Source organism: Geotrypetes seraphini, chromosome 19 (assembly GCF_902459505.1).
Source record: "Geotrypetes seraphini chromosome 19, aGeoSer1.1, whole genome shotgun sequence".
NCBI classification, from domain to species: domain Eukaryota; kingdom Metazoa; phylum Chordata; class Amphibia; order Gymnophiona; family Dermophiidae; genus Geotrypetes; species Geotrypetes seraphini.
The window spans coordinates 33,486,261-33,511,182 of NC_047102.1; the positions used below are offsets into that span (position 1 = coordinate 33,486,261).

A 24,922-nucleotide genomic window follows, 5' to 3' on the forward strand; every position below is an offset into this window, starting at 1 on the left:
GAGTCACCCCTCACTGTTTACATCACTTTGGCAAGAGAACAGTGACAGCGACGACAAGAACAAGAGCTGCATGCTTTAAGTGCGCTGGATAGGCCCAGAAGAGAGATCTAAATGGCCAGGAGTCAACCCTGACAGTATACATCACTTTGGCAAGCAGGCGGTGAAAAGAACAAGAGCTGCACGCTTTAAGTGCGCTAGATAGCCCCAGACTTTGGCAAGAGGGCAGTGACGACAAGAACAAGAGCTGCACGCTTTTAAGTGCGCTGAATAGCCCCAGACTGTTTGCCAAGAGGGCAGTGACGACAAGAACAAGAGCTGCACGCTTTCAAGTGCGCTGGATAGCCCCAGTGAAGGGATCTAAATGGCCAGTAGTCGTCCCTAACAGTTTACATCACTTTGACAAGAACAAAAGCTGCATGCTTTAAATGCGCTGCATAGAACCAGACGAGAGATCTAAATGGCCAGGAATTGCGCCTGACTAAATACCTCATCTGGGGCTATCCAGCACATTTTTAAGCATTCTGCTCATGTTCTCACCGTCACCATCACCGCCCTCTTACCAAAGTGATGTAAATAAATGGCCAGGAGTCGCCCCTGACGTTACACCATTTTGGCAAGCAGGCGGTGACGAGAAGAACAAGAGCTCCATGCTTTTAAGTGCGCTGGATAGCCCCAGACTCTTTGGCAAGAGGGCAGTGACGACAAGAACAAAATCTACATGCTTTCAAGTGCGCTGGATAGCCCTAGACTCTTTGGCAAGAGGGCAGTGACGACAAGAACAAGAGCTGCATGCTTTTAAGTGCGCTGGATAGCCCCAGACTCTTTGGCAAGAGGGCAGTGACGACAAGAACAAGAGCTGCATGCTTTTAAGTGCGCTGGATAGCCCCAGACTCTTTGGCAAGAGGGCAGTGACGACAAGAACAAGAGCTGCATGCTTTTAAGTGCACTGGATAGCCCCAGACTCTTTGGCAAGAGGGCAGTGACGACAAGAACAAGAGCTGCATGCTTTTAAGTGCACTGGATAGCCCCCAGCCACTTTGGCAAGAGGGCAGTGACGACAAGAACAAGAGCTACATGCTTTTAAGTGCACTGGATAGCCCCCAGCCACTTTGGCAAGAGGGCAGTGACGACAAGAACAAGAGCTACATAGCACCACACGAGGGATCTAAATGGCCAAGAGTTGACCCTGATAGTTTACATCACTTTGGCAAGCAGGCGGTGAGAAGAACAAGAGCTGCACGCTTTTAAGTGCGCTGGATAGCCCCAGACTCTTTGGCAAGAGGGCAGTGACGACAAGAACAAGAGCTGCATGCTTTTAAGTGCGCTGGATAGCCCCAGACTCTTTGGCAAGAGGGCAGTGACGACAAAAACAAGAGCTGCACGCATTTAAGTGTGCAGGATTGCCGCAGACATGGGATCTTAAGTGTGCAGGATTGCCGCAGACATGGGATCTAAATGGCCAGGAGTCACCCCTGACTTGATACCTCGTCTGGGTATAACCAGTGTACTTTAAAGCACGGTGACGACAAGAACAAGAGCTACACGCTTTTAAATGTGGATAGCCCCCAAATCAGGGATCTAAATGGTCAGGAGTCACACCTGACTGTTTACATCACTTTGGCTTGAAGCGGAGATGGTGATAAGAACAAGAGCTACACGCTTTTAAATGCACTTGATAGCCCCAGACGAGTGATCTAAATGGTCAGGAGTCACCCCTCACTATTTACATCACTTTGGCAAGAGGACAGTGACAGCGACGACAAGAACAAGAGCTGCATGCTTTTAAGTGCGCTGGATAGCCCTCAGCCTCTTTGGCAAGAGGGCAGTGACGACAAGAACAAGAGCTGCATAGCACCAGACCAGGGATCTAAATGGCCAAGAGTTGACCCTGATAGTTTACATCACTTTGGCAAGCAGGCGGTGAGAAGAACAAGAGCTGCACGCTTTTAAGTGCGCAGGGTAGCCCCAGACTCTTTGGCAAGAGGGCAGTGACGACAAGAACAAGAGCTGCATGCTTTTAAGTGCGCTGGATAGCCCCAGACTCTTTGGCAAGAGGGCAGTGACGACAAGAACAAGAGCTGCATGCTTTTAAGTGCGCTGGATAGCCCCAGACTCTTTGGCAAGAGGGCAGTGACGACAAGAACAAGAGCTGCACGCATTTAAGTGTGCAGGATTGCCACAGACATGGGATCTAAATGGCCAGGAGTCACCCCTGACTAGCTACCTCGTCTGGGTATAACCAGTGCACTTTTAAAGCACGGTGACGACAAGAACAAGAGCTGCACGCTTTTAAATGTGGATAGCCCCCAAACTAGGGATCTAAATGGTCAGGAGTCACCCCTGACTGTTTACATCACTTTGGCATGAAGCGGAGATGGTGATAAGAACAAGAGCTACACGCTTTTAAATGCACTTGATAGCCCCAGACGAGTGATCTAAATGGTCAGGAGTCACCCCTCACTGTTTACATCACTTTGGCAAGAGAACAGTGACAGCAACGACAAAAAAAAGAGCTGCATGCTTTAAGTGCGCTGGATAGGCCCAGAAGAGAGATCTAAATGGCCAGGAGTCAACCCTGACAGTATACATCACTTTGGCAAGCAGGCGGTGAAAAGAACAAGAGCTGCACGCTTTAAGTGCGCTGGATAGCCCCAGACTTTGGCAAGAGGGCAGTGACGACAAGAACAAGAGCTGCACGCTTTTAAGTGCGCTGAATAGCCCCAGACTGGTTGCCAAGAGGGCAGTGACGACAAGAACAAGAGCTGCACGCTTTCAAGTGCGCTGGATAGCCCCAGTGAAGGGATCTAAATGGCCAGTAGTCGTCCCTAACAGTTTACATCACTTTGACAAGAACAAAAGCTGCATGCTTTAAATGCGCTGCATAGAACCAGACGAGAGATCTAAATGGCCAGTAGTCGACCCTGACAGTATACATCACTTTGGCAGGCAGGCGGTGAAAAGAACAAGAGCTGCACGCTTTTAAGTGCGCTGGATAGCCCCGGACTTTGGCAAGAGGGCAGTGACGACAAGAACAAGAGCTGCACGCTTTTAAGTGCGCTGAATAGCCCCAGACTGTTTGCCAAGAGGGCAGTGACGACAAGAACAAGAGCTGCACGCTTTCAATTGTGCTAGATAGCCCCAGTGAATGGATCTAAATGGCCAGTAGTCGTCCCTAACAGTTTACATCACTGACAAGAACAAAAGCTGCATGCTTTAAATGCGCTGCATAGAACCAGACGAGGGATCTAAATGGCCTGGAATTGCGCCTGACTAAATACCTCATCTGGGGCTATCCAGCACATTTTTAAGCATTCTGCTCATGTTCTCACCGTCACCATCACCGCCCTCTTACCAAAGTGATGTAAATAAATGGCCAGGAGTCGCCCCTGACGTTACACCATTTTGGCAAGCAGGCGGTGACGAGAAGAACAAGAGCTCCATGCTTTTAAGTGCGCTGGATAGCCCCAGACTCTTTGGCAAGAGGGCAGTGATGACAAGAACAAGAGCTGCATGCTTTCAAGTGCGCTGGATAGCCCCCAGCCTCTTTGGCAAGAGGGCAGTGACGACAAGAACAAGAGCTGCATGCTTTTAAGTGCGCTGGATAGCCCCAGACTCTTTGGCAAGAGGGCAGTGATGACAAGAACAAGAGCTGCACGCTTTTAAGTGCGCTGGATAGCCCCAGACTCTTTGGCAAGAGGGCAGTGACGACAAGAACAAGAGCTGCACGCTTTTAAGTGCGCTGGATAGCCCCAGACTCTTTGGCAAGAGGGCAGTGACGACAAGAACAAGAGCTGCACGCATTTAAGTGTGCAGGATTGCCGCAGACATGGGATCTTAAGTGTGCAGGATTGCCGCAGACATGGGATCTAAATGGCCAGGAGTCACCCCTGACTTGATACCTCGTCTGGGTATAACCAGTGTACTTTAAAGCACGGTGACGACAAGAACAAGAGCTACACGCTTTTAAATGTGGATAGCCCCCAAATCAGGGATCTAAATGGTCAGGAGTCACACCTGACTGTTTACATCACTTTGGCTTGAAGCGGAGATGGTGATAAGAACAAGAGCTACACGCTTTTAAATGCACTTGATAGCCCCAGACGAGTGATCTAAATGGTCAGGAGTCACCCCTCACTATTTACATCACTTTGGCAAGAGGACAGTGACAGCGACGACAAGAACAAGAGCTGCATGCTTTTAAGTGCGCTGGATAGCCCTCAGCCTCTTTGGCAAGAGGGCAGTGACGACAAGAACAAGAGCTGCATAGCACCAGACCAGGGATCTAAATGGCCAAGAGTTGACCCTGATAGTTTACATCACTTTGGCAAGCAGGCGGTGAGAAGAACAAGAGCTGCACGCTTTTAAGTGCGCAGGGTAGCCCCAGACTCTTTGGCAAGAGGGCAGTGACGACAAGAACAAGAGCTGCATGCTTTTAAGTGCGCTGGATAGCCCCAGACTCTTTGGCAAGAGGGCAGTGACGACAAGAACAAGAGCTGCATGCTTTTAAGTGCGCTGGATAGCCCCAGACTCTTTGGCAAGAGGGCAGTGACGACAAGAACAAGAGCTGCACGCATTTAAGTGTGCAGGATTGCCACAGACATGGGATCTAAATGGCCAGGAGTCACCCCTGACTAGATACCTCGTCTGGGTATAACCAGTGCACTTTTAAAGCACGGTGACGACAAGAACAAGAGCTGCACGCTTTTAAATGTGGATAGCCCCCAAACTAGGGATCTAAATGGTCAGGAGTCACCCCTGACTGTTTACATCACTTTGGCATGAAGCGGAGATGGTGATAAGAACAAGAGCTACACGCTTTTAAATGCACTTGATAGCCCCAGACGAGTGATCTAAATGGTCAGGAGTCACCCCTCACTGTTTACATCACTTTGGCAAGAGAACAGTGACAGCGACGACAAGAACAAGAGCTGCATGCTTTAAGTGCACTGGATAGGCCCAGAAGAGAGATCTAAATGGCCAGGAGTCAACCCTGACAGTATACATCACTTTGGCAAGCAGGCGGTGAAAAGAACAAGAGCTGCATGCTTTTAAGTGCGCTGGATAGCCCCGGACTTTGGCAAGAGGGCAGTGACGACAAGAACAAGAGCTGCATGCTTTCAAGTGCGCTGGATAGCCCAAGACTCTTTACCAAGAGGGCAGTGACAACAAGAACAAGAGCTGCACGCTTTCAAGTGCGCTGGATAGCCCCAGTGAAGGGATCTAAATGGCCAGTAGTCGTCCCTAACAGTTTACATCACTTTGACAAGAACAAAAGCTGCATGCTTTAAATGCGCTGCATAGAACCAGACGAGGGATCTAAATGGCCAGGAATTGCGCCTGACTTAATACCTCATCTGGGGCTATCCAACACATTTTTAAGCATTCTGCTCATGTTCTCACCGTCACCATCACCGCCCTCTTACCAAAGTGATGTAAATAAATGGCCAGGAGTCGCCCCTGACGTTACACCATTTTGGCAAGCAGGCGGTGACGAGAAGAACAAGAGCTGCATGCTTTTAAGTGCGCTGGATAGCCCTAGTCTCTTTGGCAAGAGGGCAGTGACGACAAGAACAAGAGCTGCACGCTTTTAAGTGCGCTGGATAGGCCCAGACTCTTTGGCAAGAGGGCAGTGACGACAAGAACAAGAGCTGCAAACTTTTAAGTGCGCTGGATAGGCCCAGACTCTTTGGCAAGAGGGCAGTGACGACAAGAACAAGAGCTGCATGCTTTTAAGTGTGCTAGATAGCCCCAGAGTCTTTGGCAAGAGGGCAGTGACGACAAGAACAAGAGCTGCATGCTTTTAAGTGCGTATGGGTGCATGCCAGTTTGAAATATTACAGAAACTCTGCTCAGCCCCAGCTAAAATATTCTAAACAGTTGTGTTTTGGAGCGACCATGAAATTGCAACTCCTGGCCATTTAGATCTCTCTTCGGGGCTGTCCAGTAAACTCAAAATCATACAGCTCTTGTTCTTGTCATCGCCACCCTCTTGCCACATTGATGTAAACATTCAGAAGCGACTCCTTGCTTTTTAGATCCCTTGTCAGGGGCTATCGAGTGCACTAAGCATGCAGCTGTTCTTGTCACCACCCTCTTGATAAAGTGATGTACATAGTCAGGGGCGACTCCTGGCCATTTAGATCCCTCATCTGGGGCTATCCAGTGTGCAGCTCTTGTTCTCGCCTTCACCGCCCTTTTGCCAAAGTGATGCAAACATATGGCCAGGAGTCGCCCCTGACTTTACACCACTTTGGCAAGAGGGCGGTGAAGGCGAGAACAAGAGCTGCACGCTGGATAGCCCCAGAAGAGGGATCTAAATGGTCAGAAGTCAAACCTGAGCATTTACATCACTTTGGCAAGAGGATGTGACAGTGACAAGAACAAGAGCTGCATGCTTTTAAGTGCGTACGGTGCGTACCAGTTTGAAATGTTACAGAAAAGTCATGAATACTTATCATTCGGTGTTGCTCCTCTACATTCAAACTACTTTCTTCCGCCGAACATCACCTACTAGAATTCAACACTGCTCTTAGGTGGTCAGTTTGCTCAGCCCAAGCCAACGGTGTTTCCCTAAGCTGCATCAGAACAATCAAAAAAGCAGACATGCTTACTAGCTTAAACCACAAGACATTTAAACATTCTTTAATTCAAATAACAAATCATAGTACTTAGACACATAAACTCCGTGCTGACAGGCATTGCAACTATGGCCACCGTGGGGTCTGATTTTGAATACGAGGTCATCTGACGTCAGAGATGCCCCCTCAAAAGCGGGACATTCCAGAATTTCAAAGAGGAAGCAAGTTTCCGGAACCCCAGAGAGTAGCAACATGCTACTAATCCATGCTACTGATCCAGGGCAAGCAGAGGCTTCCTCCAGACTACAGACTTTTCCTCCTAGAATTTGTCCAAACCTTTCTTAAAACCAGCTGCACTATCCACCTTTACCACAACCTCCAGAGCTTACCTATTCCCCAAGTGAAACAAATATTTCCTCCTACTGGTTTTAAAGGTATTTCTCTACAGTGTGGCATGGTAAGGGGTGCTGGGGCCTGGCCTCCTCTCCACTCCCCCATGTACATCTTTAAATTTTTGCCGGCACGAGCAGCTTCTCCCACTTGCTTCTCGCTCCGGCCTTGGCTCCCTTCCGATATCACTTCCTGGTTGCAGGACCAGGACATGACATCAGAAGGGATCCAAGGCCTGCGCGAGCAGGTGGAAGATGTTTGCATCAGCGAACGTTTCACGAGGTACACGGTGCAACGATGCCAGGCACCAATCTCACTTGCTATGCTACTGATGACACTCCCAATGAGAGTGATTTGGTATCACGGTAGTGTAACAGAGGTTTGGAGGCATGAATTGTAGCCGGTGTTCTACAGTGATTTCGGAGGGGGCCCGAATTCAAAACTGACCTTATTTTTTCAGTAGAACCCTCTGATTTTTGGCAAGAGCATTAGACTGCAAAATTCACATTTTTGCTATATTTTCTAATGCTTGGACTAAATGTTATAACAATCTGTGAAATATTAAAACAAGTTTGCCTCCAAATTAGATTTCTCCCCCCTCTCCCCGCTAATCTCGGTAGTGTTAGTGATGAGCACAGGGAGAGGTTTCATCAGGACATTGCTACAATGGTGAAACGATATCAGGGCAGATGGAATTCATCAATGCTGGCTGACTATTGGACATTAATAGAAATGCTCCTAATCTTGTCTATAAACACACTTCAACAGCAAAACGATTCTAGAAAATATTTACAAGAACTCTTAAATCAGCACAATGTGTTACATAAGGACTTCTTATGCTATAAATGTTTGCGATTTGCTCAAAAACTATACGTGATGGGAGAAAAGTGAGGCCATTTTCATACACAGGAGGTCAAATTCTATAAAATAAATCTGATTTTCTTCTTGCTCCAGAAAAAAGTTAAAATTTGTTGCACAGTGTAGTTAAAGTATAGGATCGGGGGGGGGGGGGGGGGGAAGAGAGAAAATTACTAAAAACCTGGGCTTTTGTATCTATTTTTTGACTGAAATCACTTTACTAAAGCATAGAAATGTTAAAAAAAAAAAAAAAAACAACCACCCAAACACACACTTACTATGTAAATTTCAGAGAAATCAGTGAATATGAAAAGGAATAAGCAACCTTGTGAGCTCTGATGCTTTTGAAAACTTGCCATTCTTAGATTTCAGTCATTTGGTCTGCAAGTTGAGAATTACAGTTCAAGTGGGAGACTCGACCTTTGTTTTCCCCAAGGTTGTCTGGAGACCTTAAAACTTCTATGTTCTGAGTGCTAAAACCTAGCAGGTGGCCAAGTATGGAAAATATTTCCTGGCTCCTATAGATAAGACTTAAGGACCCACTAAAATGCAAGTGGTAGGTGAGGATTGTGTTGGTATCAATCCTTGGCAGATGAAATTTATTGTAGAATGCGCATGGGGAAGAACCACACAATTTATACCTAAACCAGATTCCAGGTGTACCGCGAGATGCCGGCAAGGAGGAGCGTTCCGGCACCAGCCGACTGCTTACAGAATGTGATTCTCATGGCGAGAGGCACTTCCTGGAGGCAGTCAGCCAGCACCAACAACTCTCCTCCTCTCCCCCTGGATTCCCCACCAGTGAAGCGAAAGGTTCAGGGTCACGGCTGGAGGGCCTCCGCTCATGCATGGATGTCAACGCAATGTCATCACGCATGCACGCGATGTCATTGCATCAACGAGGGGAAAATGAAATTGGTAGCAATGACAGCCGATAATTAAGATACGAGGCAACTCAACGTCAAATGTTTCCCATTGCTGGAATGTCATATTGGAACAAGCTTACTAGGCAACTAAGATTTTGGGCATTTTTGTAACTTTTGTTACTAAAGATTTTGTAGGTTTTGTGTACATGGGTTGATATTATTTTGAAGAACAATTTGTATTGCTTTCATATGTTTATTGGGAAACCACTGCGACACCAGGCGGTATATTAAGATTTTTAAATGAACAAGCGTCCGTGCCCTTTCTGATGCCTTCTGGCCGTGGCACCGGATTTAGTGTGCTCCGGCACTGAAAAGTTTGCAGGACACTGATCTACACAATGCTAAGGTTCAATATCAGGAATCCCCCTAGGAAAAGAATTTAGATTTCACCATTGGGAACATGGTAAAGTCTTCTGCGCTGTGTGCTAACCTCACCCCCCCCCCCCCCAAACAAACAGAATACTTAGTTGTTAAGAAAGGGATCGAGAGTATAAGAGAGAATATCATAATACCTCTCGCCTCCTGGTGCGGCCTGTGTATATGAGCAATTCTGATCAACATACAGCACTTTAAGAAACTTAAAAAAAAAAAAAAATAGCTTGGGTTTTAGCGCCAGCCATGGTGGTAACAGCTTTGACATTCATAGGTATTCTATGAGTGTTGGAACTGTTACCGCTAAAAAGTGTGGGGGAAACATTTGTGAAAGTTTTAAAAAAAATTGATGAAGAGTATTATCTATTGGGGAAACCTGGATACAGGATAAGTAGTTTTATGCCATGTTATTGTCCAATATTAAAATGTCATGTAATGTGTGTACTTCGTAATCCGCTTAGGTTTTAGGCGGTATATAAATCTGTTACATAAATACAAATAAATCTCTCCAAAAAGATAGTGGGAACTAGGAAAGGTGTGAAGTGGACTCAAACTCACGGCCCGGGGGCCACATGCGGCCCTCCAGGTACCATTTTGAGGCCCTTGGTATGTCTACCAATCACAAAAGTAAAATAAACAGTTTCTTGATCTTATGTCTCCTTAGCTATAAATGAAAAGATTATTATTAAAACTTAGCCAAAAGGAAAGATTTATAAACTATAACGAGTTTTATCACATGCAAAATTGTTGTTTCCTTAATAAGACATTAACTATTTTTTTCTGAGGCCCTCCGAGTTCCTACAAATCCAAAATGTGGCCCTGCAAAGGGTGCGAGTTTAAGACCAATGGACTAGAAGGACTTAAGCTAAACAGCTGGAGGCTCTGGAGAAGAGATGACTTCTATAAAATCTGGTGTGGAGTGGAACGGGCAGACGATGAATCACTTGAGACTAGGCTCAGTGTTTCTCTGGCCAGTATCACACCCGCGCCCCTGAAAAGCGCAGCGAGCTCACGGGGATGTGACAAAACCTCTGACCCAGCGTGTCCCTTGCTACTAAGGGACCCTTCAGGACTTTATTCTGGCAAGGTAACTGCCTAATTGGGCATGTAGGTAATGAGTTCCAGTCAGAAATGGCAAAATAATCACTTTATTCCAGCCACTGGCCCAATAAATCAAAATCCAGGCTTCAGCCTGACAGTTGCAGGAAAAACATACATCCCATGAAGTCATAGAAAAACAAAACATCAAAATCCAAAGTGCTCAAGTTTGTCAGCAATGGATGCAGTGTAGCCCCCTGCTTCTGGGCTTAGAAGTATAATTTAACTTAGTCCTCTTCACCAGAGCAGACCCATTCTATGCTGGCAATGTTTTATGTCTTGGTCAAATGCAGGTATTATACATTTGTTTCCCTCTGAAAAGCTGCTGCAGTAACCACACACAGCTGAGAGAGAGCAAGCGTAACTACCCAACTTGGTAACAAGCAAGGAAACCATACACAGGTTGCTGGAAACAAACACTCCAATGCTTTAAGGTAAGATTTCAGAGTTCAGTTTTCAAGGAGAGGTACTAAACTCTCTTCAAAACAAACATATAGTTTAACTAGAAGCTCAAAAACTGTAGGCAGAAAACAAAACTCTTACGCTTCACTATATTTCCATAGCTATTGGACAGGACAAAGTTCCTACCGGGCTTTTCTGAATGTCCATGGCTTCTTCCTCCTACTGCTCCCAAAACTCAGAGGAAGAACACATCTCCTCTGCATCAGACATTTGCCAGTCTGTGTCACCAGCCTCCGCTGGCTGGGGAGAGAGGGACTTGCTCTCCTCTCCTGGTTGCCTCTTTCCTCTTCTGAGGAGACTTGTTTTATCCTGTGGAAAGCAGGGCCTTCCACATACTAGCCTGCTCCCTATGATTACAGGCAGGATTCTTTCTGGCCCTAGTTCTAACAGACAAAAGGTAGCAAACCTTTAGCAGTGGCAGAAACAGGTTTAAACTGGGCACAGCTTCCTGCCTATCCTTTCCCTGCCATGCTTCATCTGACACTATCTAAGCAGTAATCAGCCAACTCTGAAGATGGGCATTCCACCTTGATTAGCTCTCCTACATCTGAGCTCAGTGTGTTTTCTCTTTATTTCTGGGACAAAACCCGGGACGGATTCAGGTTTGTTATACACAAAACCTGAAACGGACTTAGTTTTACCTATGCAAATTCATTGTGGGTCACTCACTTATCTGATTGACTGGGCACAAGATTAAAAGAAATGCCATGAAGATACAAAGTAGTACATTTAAAACAAATGGAAAATATATTTCACTCAGTACATAAGCTCATTACCTAGAGAATTAAGACAGTTAATATGCTGGTATTAAAAAAGAAAAAACAAAGAGGGGACACATTTCTAGGAAAGCAATTCATAATTTTTTTATAAGGAAGACCTGGGGGAAAGCACTACTTACCTGTGGGGAGCAAATAGCCTGGAATCTTATCACCTGGATTGAGCCAGATGGCCCTTTACTCTGAAGAACTGCCCCACCCACCTAAGCTAATTTAGGTCCCCCATTGTTACAGAACACCAGCTTATCAATGGTGGTTCTCTACTAACTTTGCCTTCTAGGAAAATCAACCATGGCCAACGTACCTTCAGCTACAGGGCAATCTCCTTCTTCTGGTGCAAAATGTATTCCATGATTACTTCCTTCTAATCAGGGCTAAGGAAAGGAAGATAAGAGAATGTTCCAACAGGCATCACACAAGCCTAACAAAACAGGAGAAAAGCCCACTTGATTGTTCATTTGAAGCACCTGCCAGAGGCCTCACATGCATTCACTTCTATCATCCACTTGAACATGAATAATTGTTTCTAACGTGCAGTACTCACAGTCACCACTGGATCATCCCTCTGGTACTGCTATGCCAACATTAGACTCTATTTTCATGTTTTTTGGACAACTACTAGAATTTGAACCCAGAAAAGGATAAATATAAGTTCCGAAAAATTCCTGCTGTGAAAGCCTGGTTGGCTCAAGGGTTGTGTGCTGGGTTAGCAACTGGAGGCTCAGGGTTCGAGCCTCAGGTAAGGAGTAAGACTGCTAGTACTCCAAAAGAAGAGGTTGAAGGTTCAACTCTATTTTGTGTCAACTACTAGGATTTGAATAAAGAAATGGATAAATATAAGTTCCGAAGAGCTCTTAGTGTGAAAGCTTGGCTAGCTCAACGGTTGAGTGCTGGGTTAGTAACTGGAGGTTGAGGGTTCAAACCTCAGCTAAGGAGTAGGGCTGACACTGCTCCAAGAGGAGAGGCTGAGGGTTCAAGAGAAGAGGGTAAGAGGAAGTTAAGGGTTCAAATCTTTTTTTTTTTTTTTTGTCTGTGTCAACTGCTAGGATTTGAACCCAGAAATGGATAACTATAAGTTCTGAAAAGCTCTTGATGTTTAAAGAGTTGTGTGCTGGGTTAGTAACAGGAGACTGAGGGTTCAAGTCTCAGCTAAGGAGTAGGGGTTGATACTGCTCGAAGAGAAGAAGGGTAGTTTTACTCAAATGTAGTCCATTCATAGTAAAAATTAGCAAAGGTTATTAATTTTCATGAAGTATACTTGAAAAATAGAGATACCCAGCCCCTCCTACCCCTGGTCTGCCTAGTCCCCCCCACCTCTTCTGGATCTATCTAACCTCATTCTCTGTTTCCACCTAGTTTCTGACAAACCCCCCCTTTCAACCCATCTACTTACCAGCTCTGGTCCCACCTAGCCTCTGGCTAAGCTGGACTCGAACCCACAATCTCCTGTATCAAGTGGAAGTGCTTTATCCATTGAGCCACCAGTGAGGCAGGTACTAGATGCTTTCGGTTTATTAACTTTAAACCTTTCATGCTTTGATTTGGATTTTAAAATTACAAACATCCTAGTCAGGGGAGTTCGAGCACTAGGACTCTTTGGTAAAAGGTAACAAACCTTTCCTCTCGTCTACCACTGGGCAGATGAAGGATGGGTCACCTTTTCTCCCCTTTATACTTCTCCTTCCTTGATTGGATTTAAAATTCAAACATCCTGGCACAAACCCAGGACTCTTTAATACAAGGTAACAAAGCATCCCTCTAGTCCACCACTGGATTGATGAAGGTGGGGTCACCTTTTCTCCCTTTTATACTTCTCATTCCTTGATTTGGAATTAAAATTCAAACAGCCAGTAAGGGGAGTTGAACCCAATACTCTTTGGTACCAGGTAACAAAGCTTTCCTCTAGTCCACCAAAGAACTGATGAAGAGTAGATCACGTTTTCTCCCCTTTATACTTCTCCTTCCTTAATTTAAAAAACCAAACATGCAGGGATGGGAGTTGAACCCAGGACTCTTTGGTGAAAGGTAACAAACCTTCCCTCTAGCACACCAATGGACTGACAAAAGCTTATTCGCTTTTTCTCTTCCTTATACTTCTCCAGCCTTGTTTTGGATTTAAAATTCAAACAACCAGTGGGCTGATGGGAGGCTGCATCACGTTTTCTCCCACTTATACTTCTCCTTCTCCTTACAGTCTAAATTAGATTGTCAGCACTTCTGAGCAGGGACCGCCTGTGTATTTAAATCCCCACATGAACTGGACTGCAATCATAGACTCTGACTTCTAAATTGTTACCTGAATGCATCTGAAATACTGTTCCCAGGAAAATTAACAACATTCTTTGTAAGAGTATCTGTCTGTGCTATGCAGTTATTTAATTATACTATGTATGCTGATCTGTAACCCATTCTGGGCTCTTTTGGGAGGATGGGCTAAGCAACCAAATAAATAAATATATAAATAAAAACAAAATGCATCTAAAGAAATTTTGTGCTGGATTTCAAATCTTAGATTTATAGGTGTTATTCTGGATAGCGCCACAGGAGGGCGCCAATTACATTTAATAGCTCAGTGCTGTCCTCCTGTGGCCATTCCTCAGAATACAGGTATAATCGCTTAATCATTGATATAAATTTACAGCAATGTTCACTGCACCCCACCTTCTCTGTCCCTCCTCAGACCGGCCAGCTAGCTGGAGGTCTTCTACCTTAAACATTCTGGAATTTATTTTTACCTCTCGCTTATCTATTAAAACATACAAAGGGCAGTAGAAGGATGACAAATGTTCAGTATATTAACTCCTTGCTTATAACATCTTAGAGACATGTATTTTGGAGGCATTGTGCCACAACTGCCAAATTGCCCAGATCCAGAAGGGAGATCATAGGTCAGTTCTGGGTTTCTGACAGCCTTATCCTTGATCTCCTTGATTTTCAGCACAAAGTTCAGTGGGTAAAAGCAGGGACTACGAATCCCATAGTGCGTTAGGATGGAGGTTCAAAACCAGGACTGGCCAAAAAGGCTCCAGCCTGGAACTGGGAAACTTGGTAGCCCTGGGGGGTCGCTTACCAGCCTTTAGGGAAGACTCCACAGCTTCTGCACAGCCATCCTGAGGGTTGGTCTAGCGGGTCTCAAATGACCTTGGATTTGCTGCTCAATCTCAGGTCGACCAAACTCATTCAGTCCTGAATTTTATCCCACTACTTGCAGGGACTTGTTCTAACTGTCTACTGCTTTGTCTTGAGGAAATCAGACTGGCATTCAGTGGCGATAAAAGGTGGACTGGATACATTCGTTAACTAATCCAGAGAGGGATGGAGACTTTGAATATTCTTGTGTTTCCATTGCATTTGAACAGGGTCTTACAGGACTTATCACATTCATACCATTTAAAAGGTTTCTCTTCATTATATTTATACTTATTACATTCAGAACATTAAAGTCGTTTCCCTTCAGTATGTGTATTTATATGATATTGCAGAAACAAAGCATGCCTGAAATGCATATCACATTCAGAACATTTAACGGATTACTCTTCAGTGTCTTTATACTTATAACTTTTAGAACATTTAAAAGGTTTTTCTTCAGTGTCTTTATATTTATCACATTCAGAACATTTCAAAGTTTTGTCTTCAGTGTGTATCTTTATACATATGACATTCAGAACATTTAATAGGTATCTGTTCAGTATGTGTGTCTTTATACTTATGACATGAACATTTAAAAGGTATATGTTCAATCTGTATCTTTATACTTATCACATTAAGAACATTTAAAAGGTATCTCTTTAGTATGTGTCTTTATATGATATTGCAGAAACAAAGCATGCCTAAAATGCATATCACATTCAGAACATTTAATGGGTTTCCCTTCAGTGTCTTTATACTTATCACATTTAGAACATTTAAAAGGTATCTCTTCAGTATGTGTCTATTTTATTTTATTTTTTTAATCTTTATTCATTTCAAATCTTAAATCAAGTACAGTATTGACATTTATCAATTAAGCATGCAAATATGTGTCTTTATATGATATTGCAGAAACAAAGCATGCCTAAAATGCATAGCACATTCAGAACATTTAACAAGTTTCTCTGCAGTGTCTTTATACTTATGACTTTTAGCACATTTAAAAGTTATATGTTCAACATGTGTATTATAATTATATTAGAAGGATGACAAATGTTCAGTATATTAACTCCTTGCTTATAACATCTTAGAGACATGTATTTTGGAGGCATTGTGCCACAACTGCCAAATTGCCCAGTTCCAGAAGGGAGATCATAGGTCCGTTCTGGGTTTCTGACAGCCTTATCCTTGATATCTTTGATTTTCAGCACAAAGTTCAGTGGGTAAAAGCAGGGACTACGAATCCCATAGTGCGTTAGGATGGAGGTTCAAAACCAGGACTGGCCAAAAAGGCTCCAGCCTGGAACTGGGAAACTTGGTAGCCCTGGGATCGCATACCAGCTTCTAGGGTAGACTCCACAGCAGGGGTCTCCAAAGTCTCTCCTCGAGGGCCGAATCAAGTCAGGTTTTCGGGAATCCCCCAATGAATATCCATGAGATCTATGTGCATGTAATACTTTCAGTGCATATTCATTGGGGAAATCCCGAAAACCTGACTGGATTCGGCGCTCGAGGAGGGACTTTGGAGACCCCTGCTCCACAGCTTCTACACAGCACAGGCTGCTTCAGTAGCCATCCTGAGGGCTGGTCTAGCGAGTCTCAAATGACCGTGGATTTGCTGCTCCATCCCAGGTCGACCAAACTGATTCAGTCCTGAATTTTATCCCACTGCGTGCAGAGACTTGTTCTAATTGTCCACTGCTTTGTCTTGAGGCAATCAGCATGGCATTCAGTGGGGATAAAAGGTGGACTGGATCCATTCGTTAACTAATCCAGAGAGGGATGGAGACTTTGAATATTCCTGTGTTTCCACTGCATTTGAACTGGGTCATACAGGACATCACCGTCTCTTAGCTAATGAGGCTAAAAGCTTCCCTGGGCTGGACAGCAGTAGCACCAGGTATTCAGGGCGGTGGGAGCCTAAGCAGAAGGGATGGGAATGTGCACCCGACGCTCCTGGAGTTTGGAGAAGAGTACCAGTTCCTCGGAAGAACATCATGCTGTTACGTATTTTTAGAGAGGGTATTTCCATGATTAAATGGATTTCAAAAATAAAAGATGAAACGATATTGGGAACTCTGATGGGCCAATCCTGTCCCGCTGAGGTGTTTTTCTGTGTATTTCCATTACACTTGACCCGTTTCTGTTCGCAGTGCTAACAGGGAGCTTATCCAGGCACAGGACCTTGGGCTGGTGCCTCCTGAGAAGAAGCATGTACGGACTTTAATGCAATGGGAAAGTACCTGAAGAAAGAGCTTTTAGGATGGGAGGACATAAGAGAAGTGGAAAGACAGCGGTCTAAGCTGAAAGGAGCGATAAAAATGGCTACGGACCTTTATGTGAAGAAAATCAATAAAAACAAGAGAAAAAGGAAGCCGATATGGTTCTCCAACCTAGTGGCTGAGAAAATAAAGGCGAAAGAGTTGGCGTTCATGAAATATAAAAAAACCCAAGAAGAGGAGAGCAGAAAGGACTACAGGGTGAAACTGAAAGAAGCCAAGAGAGAGATACGTTTGGCAAAGGCACAGGCGGAAGAACAAATGGCTAAAAATGTAAAAAAGGGAGATAAAAATTTTTTCAGATATATTAGTGAAAGGAGGAAGATAAAAAATGGAATTGCTAGGCTGAAAGATGCTGGGAACAAATATGTGGAGAGTGATGAGGAGAAAGCAAATGTGCTAAACAAATACTTCTGTTCTGTGTTCACAGAAGAAAATCCTGGAGAAGGACCGAGATTGTCTGGCAAAGTTACACGAGAAAATGGAGTAGATTCTGCGCCGTTCACGGAGGAGGGTGTTTATGAGCAACTTGAAAAACTGAAGGTGGACAAAGCGATGGGACCAGACGGGATCCATCCCAGGATACTAAGGGAGCTCAGAGAGGTTCTGGCGAGTCCTATTAAAGACTTGTTCAACAAATCTCTGGAGACGGGAGTGATTCCTGGGGATTGGAGGAGAGCGGATGTGGTCCCTATTCATAAAAGTGGTCACAGGGATGAAGCAGGAAACTACAGGCCGGTGAGCCTCACTTCAGTTGTTGGAAAAATAATGGAAGTGTTGCTGAAAGAAAGGATAGTGTATTTCCTTGAATCTAATGGGTTACAGGATCCGAGGCAACATGGCTTTACAAAAGGCAAATCGTGCCAAACGAACCTGATTGAATTTTTTGATTGGGTGACCAGAGAGCTGGATCGAGGACATATGCTAGATGTAATTTACTTGGATTTCAGCAAAGCCTTTGATACAGTTCCTCATAAGAGGCTGTTGAACAAACTTGAAGGGCTGAAGTTAGGACCCAAAGTGGTGAACTGGGTCAGAAACTGGCTGTCGGACAGACGCCAGAGGGTGGTGGTTAATGGAAGTCGCTCGAAGGAAGGAAAGGTGACTAGTGGAGTCCCTCGGGGTTCGGTGCTGGGGCCAATCCTGTTCAATATGTATGTAAGTGACATTGCTGAAGGGATAGAAGGAAAAGTGTGCCTTTTTGCAGATGATACCAAGATTTGTAACAGAGTAGACACCGAAGAGGGAGTGGAAAATATGAAAAAGGATCTGCAAAAGTTAGAGGAATGGTCTAATGCCTGGCAACTAAAATTCAATGCAAAGAAATGCAGAGTAATGCATTTGGGGATTAATAATAGGAAGGAACCGTATATGCTGGGAGGAGAGAAGCTGATATGCACGGACGGGGAGAGGGACCTTGGGGTGATAGTGTCCGAAGATCTAAAGGTGAAAAAACAGTGTGACAAGGCAGTGGCTGCTGCCAGAAGGATTCTGGGCTGTATAAAGAGAGGCGTAGTCAGTAGAAGAAAGAAGGTGTTGATGCCCCTGTACAGGTCATTGGTGAGGCCCCACTTGGAGTATTGTGTTCAGTTTTGGAGACCGTATCTGGCGAAAGACGTAAGAAGACTTGAGGCGGTCCAGAGGAGGGCGACGAAAATGATAGGAGGCTTGCGCCAGAAGACGTATGAGGAGAGACTGGAAGCCCTGAATATGTATACCCTAGAGGAAAGGAGAGACAGGGGAGATATGATTCAGACGTTCAAATACTTAAAGGGTATTAACGTAGAACAAAATATTTTCCAGAGAAAGGAAAATGGTAAAACCAGAGGACATAATTTGAGGTTGAGGGGTGGTAGATTCAGGGGCAATGTTAGGAAATTCTACTTTACGGAGAGGGTAGTGGATGCCTGGAATGCGCTCCCGAGAGAGGTGGTGGAGAGTAAAACTGTGACTGAGTTCAAAGAAGCGTGGGATGAACACAGAAGATTTAGAATCAGAAAATAATATTAAAGATTGAACTAGGCCAGTTACTGGGCAGACTTGTACGGTCTGTGTCTGTACATGGCCGTTTGGAGGAGGATGGGCAGGGGAGGGCTTCAATGGCTGGGAGGGTGTAGATGGGCTGGAGTAAGTCTTAACAGAGATTTTGGCAGTTGGAACCCAAGCACAGTACCGGGTAAAGCTTTGGATTCTCGCCCAGAAATAGCTAAGAAGAAAAATAAAAATAAAAATAATAATTTAAATTGAATCAGATTGGGCAGACTGGATGGACCATTCAGGTCTTTATCTGCCGTCATCTACTATGTTACTATGTTACAGAATATTTGGGGTGGAAAAGGGGCGTATAAGTGCCTCATTTCCTATCCACTGCCCTCCTCAAGAGTGGCAGATGAATGAACTGGCATAATCATAATAATAAATATATCGAACCCATTAAACCAAGATGTATATCATTGTTGCCTGACATAACATGTCCAGAATCAGAAAATTCTGAGGGTTGTGGTTCCGGGATAATTAGCATAAAAACATGATGCCAGATAAAGGCCAAATGGCCCATCTAGTCTGCCCATCCGCGTTATGCATTATCGCTTTCTCTCTCTGAGAGATCCCACGTGCCTATCCCAGGCCCTTTTGAATTAAGACACAGTCTCTGTCTCCGCCACCTCTTCTGGGAGACTGTTCCATATATCTACCACCCTTTCTGTAAAAAAGTATTTCCTTAGATTACTCCAGAGCCTATCACCTCTTAACTTCATCCTATGCCCTCTCATTGCAGAGTTTCCTTTCAAATGAAAGAGACTCGACTCATGCACATTTATATTACATAGGTATTTAAACATTTCTATCATATGTCCCCTCTCCCGCCTTTCCTCCAAAGTATACAGATTGTCTGTCCCCATACGCCTTATCACGAAGACCACATACCATTTTAGTAGCCTTCCTCTGGACCGACTCAATACTTTTTACATCTATTTGAAAGTGCGGCCTCCAGAATGGTACACAATATTCTAAATGAGATCTCAAAAGAGCCTTATTCAAAGGCATCAATACCCCCTTTTTTCCTACTGGCCGTGCCTCTCCCTATGCAACCTAACAACCTTCTAGCTTTCGCCGTCACCTTTTCAACCTGTTTGGCCACCTTAACATTATCACATACAATCACGCCCAAATCCCCCTCTTCCGTCGTGCGCATAAGTTCTTTCCCCAATAAACTGTACCGTTCCCTCTGTTTTTTGCAGCCCAAATGCATGACCTTGCATTTCTTAGCATTAAATTTTAGCTGCCAAATTTCAAACCATTCTTCAAGCTTCGCCAGGTCCTTCACACCATCCGGCGTGTCTACTCTGTTGCAGAAGAAGGTGTTGATGCCCTTGGACGGGTTATTGGTGAGGCCACACTTGGAGTATTGTGTTCAATTATGGAGACTGTATCTGGCAAAGGACATAAGAAGACTTGAAGCGGTCCAGAGAAGGGTAGGAGGTTTGCGGCAAAAGACGTATGAGGAGAGACTGGAAGTCCTGAATATGTTTACCCTAGGGGAAAGGAGGGACAGGGGAGATATGATTCAGACGTTCAAATACTTGAAAGGTATTAACGTAGAACAAAATCTTTTCCAGAGAAAGGAAAATGGTAAAACCAGAGGACATAATTTGAGGTTGAGGGGTGGTAGACTCAAGAATAATGGCAGGAAATTCATCTTTAATCGATGCATGGAATGCGCTCCCGAGGGAGGTGGTGGAGAGGAAAACGGTGACAGAGTTCAAAGAAGCAGAGGATCTCTAATCAGAAAATAATGGTATATATTGAAGAACTAAGGCCAGTGCAGGGCAGACTTGCACGGTTAAGCACACTACCAGGCAGAGCTCTGGGTTTCTGGCCAAGAAATATCTAAGCAAAAGGACCATTTGGGTCTCTATCTGCCGTCATTTACTATGTTACCTTGTTTTGAGCGACTATTGAAAAGGTGTGAGCTAAAGAGTACACAAACACACACACTGCTGCCATACAATATAACTCCCAAAAAAGCAAGAATTGACAGGCTCTTCGCTGACTAAAGCAGACTTTTGCACTGGCCATTTTCAATCTGGAAAATAAAGAGGAACTACGAGTTAAAATAATCAAAGAAGCAGAATTAAGTTCTGTACATCAAGCTCTGTTCAGGCAGGGGATTCATTGCCACATCGAATACAAGCAAGGATGCCCACGCTTTTGCGCCCAAGTAGCATATTTTCTTGCATGGAATGCGTACGTTTTTTACGTATCGCGTACACCCCCTGCACACTATATGAGTGGGTGTATTTTCACATAGCCAATTTGCCCATGTTTACATGTGTACAAATATGGGATACCCCTCGGGATGTTGGACAGCATACGAAGCCAGCTTCAAGCATGAAAGATATAGTCTGAATTTTCTAAGTCACAGTACCTGGCAATGCGGTCAAAGGGTTCAGAGGTTTGAGGACAATGGACATTTCTTTCTCCAGAAAGCCTTTCACTTGCGACTCTTTGGCTGCTTTGCTCAGCTCCTCTTGCTCCGTCTTCAGCTCGCTCCTCTGCTTTTCATATGCCTGCACAGACAGAAATGGCAAGGAGAAGGAAAAAAAGTAACCCAGGACACCTTCCCCCTCAAGCACCCAAACTCATCCGTCTCCTCACAGAGATGCCAGTGCTGTTATAAAGTCCTCAGACCTATAATAAACCTTGGCAGGGACTTGTTTCACGTGAAGACTCTCGCCTCACAATTTGCTTGCATGGAGAGAGTGTTTCAGGTCACAAATGCCCCGATGTACTTAATTCTTCATATAAATGTTTTTCAAATATTAAAGTTACATCGGGGTATTTGTGACCTGAAACACTCTCTCCATGACCAATGACAATACAAGCAAATTGTGAGGCGAAAGTCTTCACGTGAAACGCGCCACTACCGAGGTCTTGAGGCTTATCGTGAACACTACTATTTATCATTTCTATAGCGCTGAAAGGCGTATGCAGCGCTGTACATTTAACATTCAATAGACAGCCCCTGCTCAGAAGAGCTGACAATCTAATTTGGACAGACAGACAGGACAGGACATCACAAGTAAGAGGACTTTACAATAGCGATGGGATTTCTGAAATTGTGACTCGCTTATGATCCTCCCAGAGATGCGGCAGGTTTCAAGCAGGTATGAGAATACCCCCACTGAAAGCTCATTCATGTGTTCATGCCTTATGTGGGTAAAACCTAAACTCTCCCCTACCCCAGCCAACTGCATCGGTGCTTTTCAATAGCGATCCCTCACACAGCCAAACTTTCTCTTTCTAGTTCTCAGCATTCACATCGGCAAGAGTCCTCACAGCTTGTCTAATAACACGCCACTAATTTTGCCCTCTAGGAAAATCAACCATGGCCAACGTACCTTCAGCTGCAGGGTAATCTCCTTCTTCTGGTGCAAAATGTATTCCAGGATTGCTTCCTTCTCATAGATGTAACCGTCAGGGCTAAGGAAAGGAAGATAAGAGAATGTTCCACCAGTCATCACACCACCATCACACAAGCCTAACAAAACAGGAGATAAGTCTACTTGATGGTCCATTTGCAGAAGAAGGTGTTGATGCCCTTGGATGGGTTGTTGGTGAGGCCACACTTGGAGTATTGTGTTCAATTTTGGAGACTGTATCTGGCAAAGGACATAAGAAGACTTGAAGCGGTCCAGAGAATGGTAGGAGGTTTGCGGCAAAAGACGTATGAGGAGAGACTGGAAGTCCTGAATATGTTTACCCTAGGGGAAAGGAGGGACAGGGGAGATATGATTCAGACGTTCAAATACTTGAAAGGTATTAACGTAGAACAAAATCTTTTCCAGAGAAAGGAAAATGGTAAAACCAGAGGACATAATTTGAGGTTGAGGGGTGGTAGACTCAAGAATAATGGTAGGAAATTCATCTTTAATCGATGCATGGAATGCGCTCCCGAGGGAGGTGGTGGAGAGGAAAACGGTGACAGAGTTCAAAGAAGCAGAGGATCTCTAATCAGAAAATAATGGTATATATTGAAGAACTAAGGCCAGTACAGGGCAGACTTGCACGGTTAAGCACACTACCAGGCAGAGCTCTGGGTTTCTGGCCAAGAAATATCTAAGCAAAAGGACCATTTGGGTCTCTATCTGCCGTCATTTACTATGTTACCTTGTTTTGAGCGACTATTGAAAAGGTGTGAGCTAAAGAGTACACAAACACACACACTGCTGCCATACAATATAACTCCCAAAAAAGCAAGAATTGACAGGCTCTTCGCTGACTAAAGCAGACTTTTGCACTGGCCATTTTCAATCTGGAAAATAAAGAGGAACTACGAGTTAAAATAATCAAAGAAGCAGAATTAAGTTCTGTACATCAAGCTCTGTTCAGGCAGGGGATTCATTGCCACATCGAATACAAGCAAGGATGCCCACGCTTTTGCGCCCAAGTAGCATATTTTCTTGCATGGAATGCGTACGTTTTTTACGTATCGCGTACACCCCCTGCACACTATATGAGTGGGTGTATTTTCACATAGCCAATTTGCCCATGTTTACATGTGTACAAATATGGGATACCCCTCGGGATGTTGGACAGCATACGAAGCCAGCTTCAAGCATGAAAGATATAGTCTGAATTTTCTAAGTCACAGTACCTGGCAATGCGGTCAAAGGGTTCAGAGGTTTGAGGACAATGGACATTTCTTTCTCCAGAAAGCCTTTCACTTGCGACTCTTTGGCTGCTTTGCTCAGCTCCTCTTGCTCCGTCTTCAGCTCGCTCCTCTGCTTTTCATATGCCTGCACAGACAGAAATGGCAAGGAGAAGGAAAAAAAGTAACCCAGGACACCTTCCCCCTCAAGCACCCAAACTCATCCGTCTCCTCACAGAGATGCCAGTGCTGTTATAAAGTCCTCAGACCTATAATAAACCTTGGCAGGGACTTGTTTCACGTGAAGACTCTCGCCTCACAATTTGCTTGCATGGAGAGAGTGTTTCAGGTCACAAATACCCCGATGTACTTTATTCCTCATATAAATGTTTTTCAAATATTAACATAGTAACATAGTAGATGACGGCAGATAAAGACCCGAATGGTCCATCCAGTCTGCCATCAATTTAAATTTTTTTTTTTTTTTTTCTTCTTAGCTATTTCTGGGCAAGAATCCAAAGCTTTATCCGGTACTGTGCTTGGGTTCCAACTACCAAAATCTCTGTTAAGACTTATTCCAGCCCATCTACACCCTCCCAGCCATTGAAGCCATCCTCCACCAAACGGCCATACACAGACACAGACCGTGCACGTCTGCCCAATAACTGACCTAGTTCAATATTTAATATTATTTTTTGATTCTAAGTCTTCTGGGTTCATCCCACGCTTCTTTGGACTCAGTTACAGTTTTACTCTCCACCACCTCTCTCGGGAGCGCATTCCAGGCATCCACTACCCTGGTGGTAGAGCATTCACCTCACTGGCTAAAAAACCTCCTTCTAATGAAACAAGCACTGTGCTGTGCTGTGCTTGACTTGAAAGATGCTGCAAGATAAATGAAAAAATAAATTCAATTTATCTTCCGTTGATCAGTACAGCGTTTCACAATTCAGTTTGATAGGATACATTATACCCTGAGGCAGCTGAATTGTGAAACACTGGCCATCAGCATAACACAGCACAGTGCCTGTTTCATTTGAAGGAGGTTTTTTAGCCAGTGAGGTGAACGATCCACCACCATTGTGGAGGTGGGAGGGCCCTTGTCTGAGACTTTTTCCTCCGTTTGAAAATGGTCATCCAGCCTGTACTATGTTATTAACACACCATCTGACACAGTGCATCTTATTATTGTGGAAGTGTCCTACTTTAGCATAAATCATTTTTCCCCTACCTGAGCAGAGTTTCAACATCATCCCCAGCAGCATGGAAAAAAAAACAGGTGGTTAATGTGGGAAATGTAAATCAATCAAAACTGGACACATTTATGGAAAAGGGAAGTGAAACCAAAGGATAAGAATTTGGAAAGTTGCAACCCAGGACAGTGGATTACGAGAGATACGGATCG

General features: G+C 44.5%; 2 protein-coding genes across 3 annotated transcripts in view; both read right to left on the reverse strand.

The window, feature by feature from the left end:
* LOC117352133 overlaps positions 1 to 20,929 on the reverse strand; it is a 1,164,809-nt gene extending 1,143,880 nt beyond the window's left edge. Inside the window, exon 1 of the mRNA XM_033928288.1 lies at positions 20,808 to 20,929. The gene's annotated coding sequence lies outside the window, so the exon portion shown is untranslated. The remainder of the gene's footprint in view (positions 1 to 20,807) is intronic.
* LOC117352134 lies at positions 20,345 to 23,846 on the reverse strand. 2 transcript variants are annotated; one of them, XM_033928292.1, is made up of 5 exons: positions 23,524 to 23,846; positions 23,037 to 23,181; positions 22,268 to 22,630; positions 21,295 to 21,436; positions 20,345 to 20,401 (listed from the first exon to the last, which is right to left on the reverse strand). In XM_033928292.1, exons 2-5 carry the CDS (start codon positions 23,172 to 23,174, stop codon positions 20,397 to 20,399), a joined length of 648 nt encoding a protein of 215 aa, XP_033784183.1. In that variant the 5' UTR covers positions 23,175 to 23,181; positions 23,524 to 23,846; the 3' UTR covers positions 20,345 to 20,396. The 2 variants fall into 2 exon arrangements, with proteins under 2 accessions (XP_033784183.1, XP_033784182.1); XM_033928291.1 differs by lacking the exon at positions 20,345 to 20,401 and adding an exon at positions 20,814 to 20,952 and having other exon boundaries at positions 23,524 to 23,688.
* Between the last annotated feature and the right edge of the window lie 1,076 nt (positions 23,847 to 24,922).

What these genes read in the sequence shown, in the direction of transcription:
- LOC117352134 (XM_033928292.1), bottom strand. Translation starts at nt 23,174, where the DNA reads ATGGCCAGTGCAAAAGTCTGCTTTAGTCAGCGAAGAGCCTGTCAATTC. An exon ending in CAATAGTCGCTCAAAACAAG is followed by an intron (nt 22,631 to 23,036) that starts GTAACATAGTAA and finishes CCTTTCCCCTAG; the next exon opens with GGTAAACATATTCAGGACTT. An exon ending in AGATTACCCTGCAGCTGAAG is followed by an intron (nt 21,437 to 22,267) that starts GTACGTTGGCCA and finishes CTGTCTGTGCAG; the next exon opens with GCATATGAAAAGCAGAGGAG.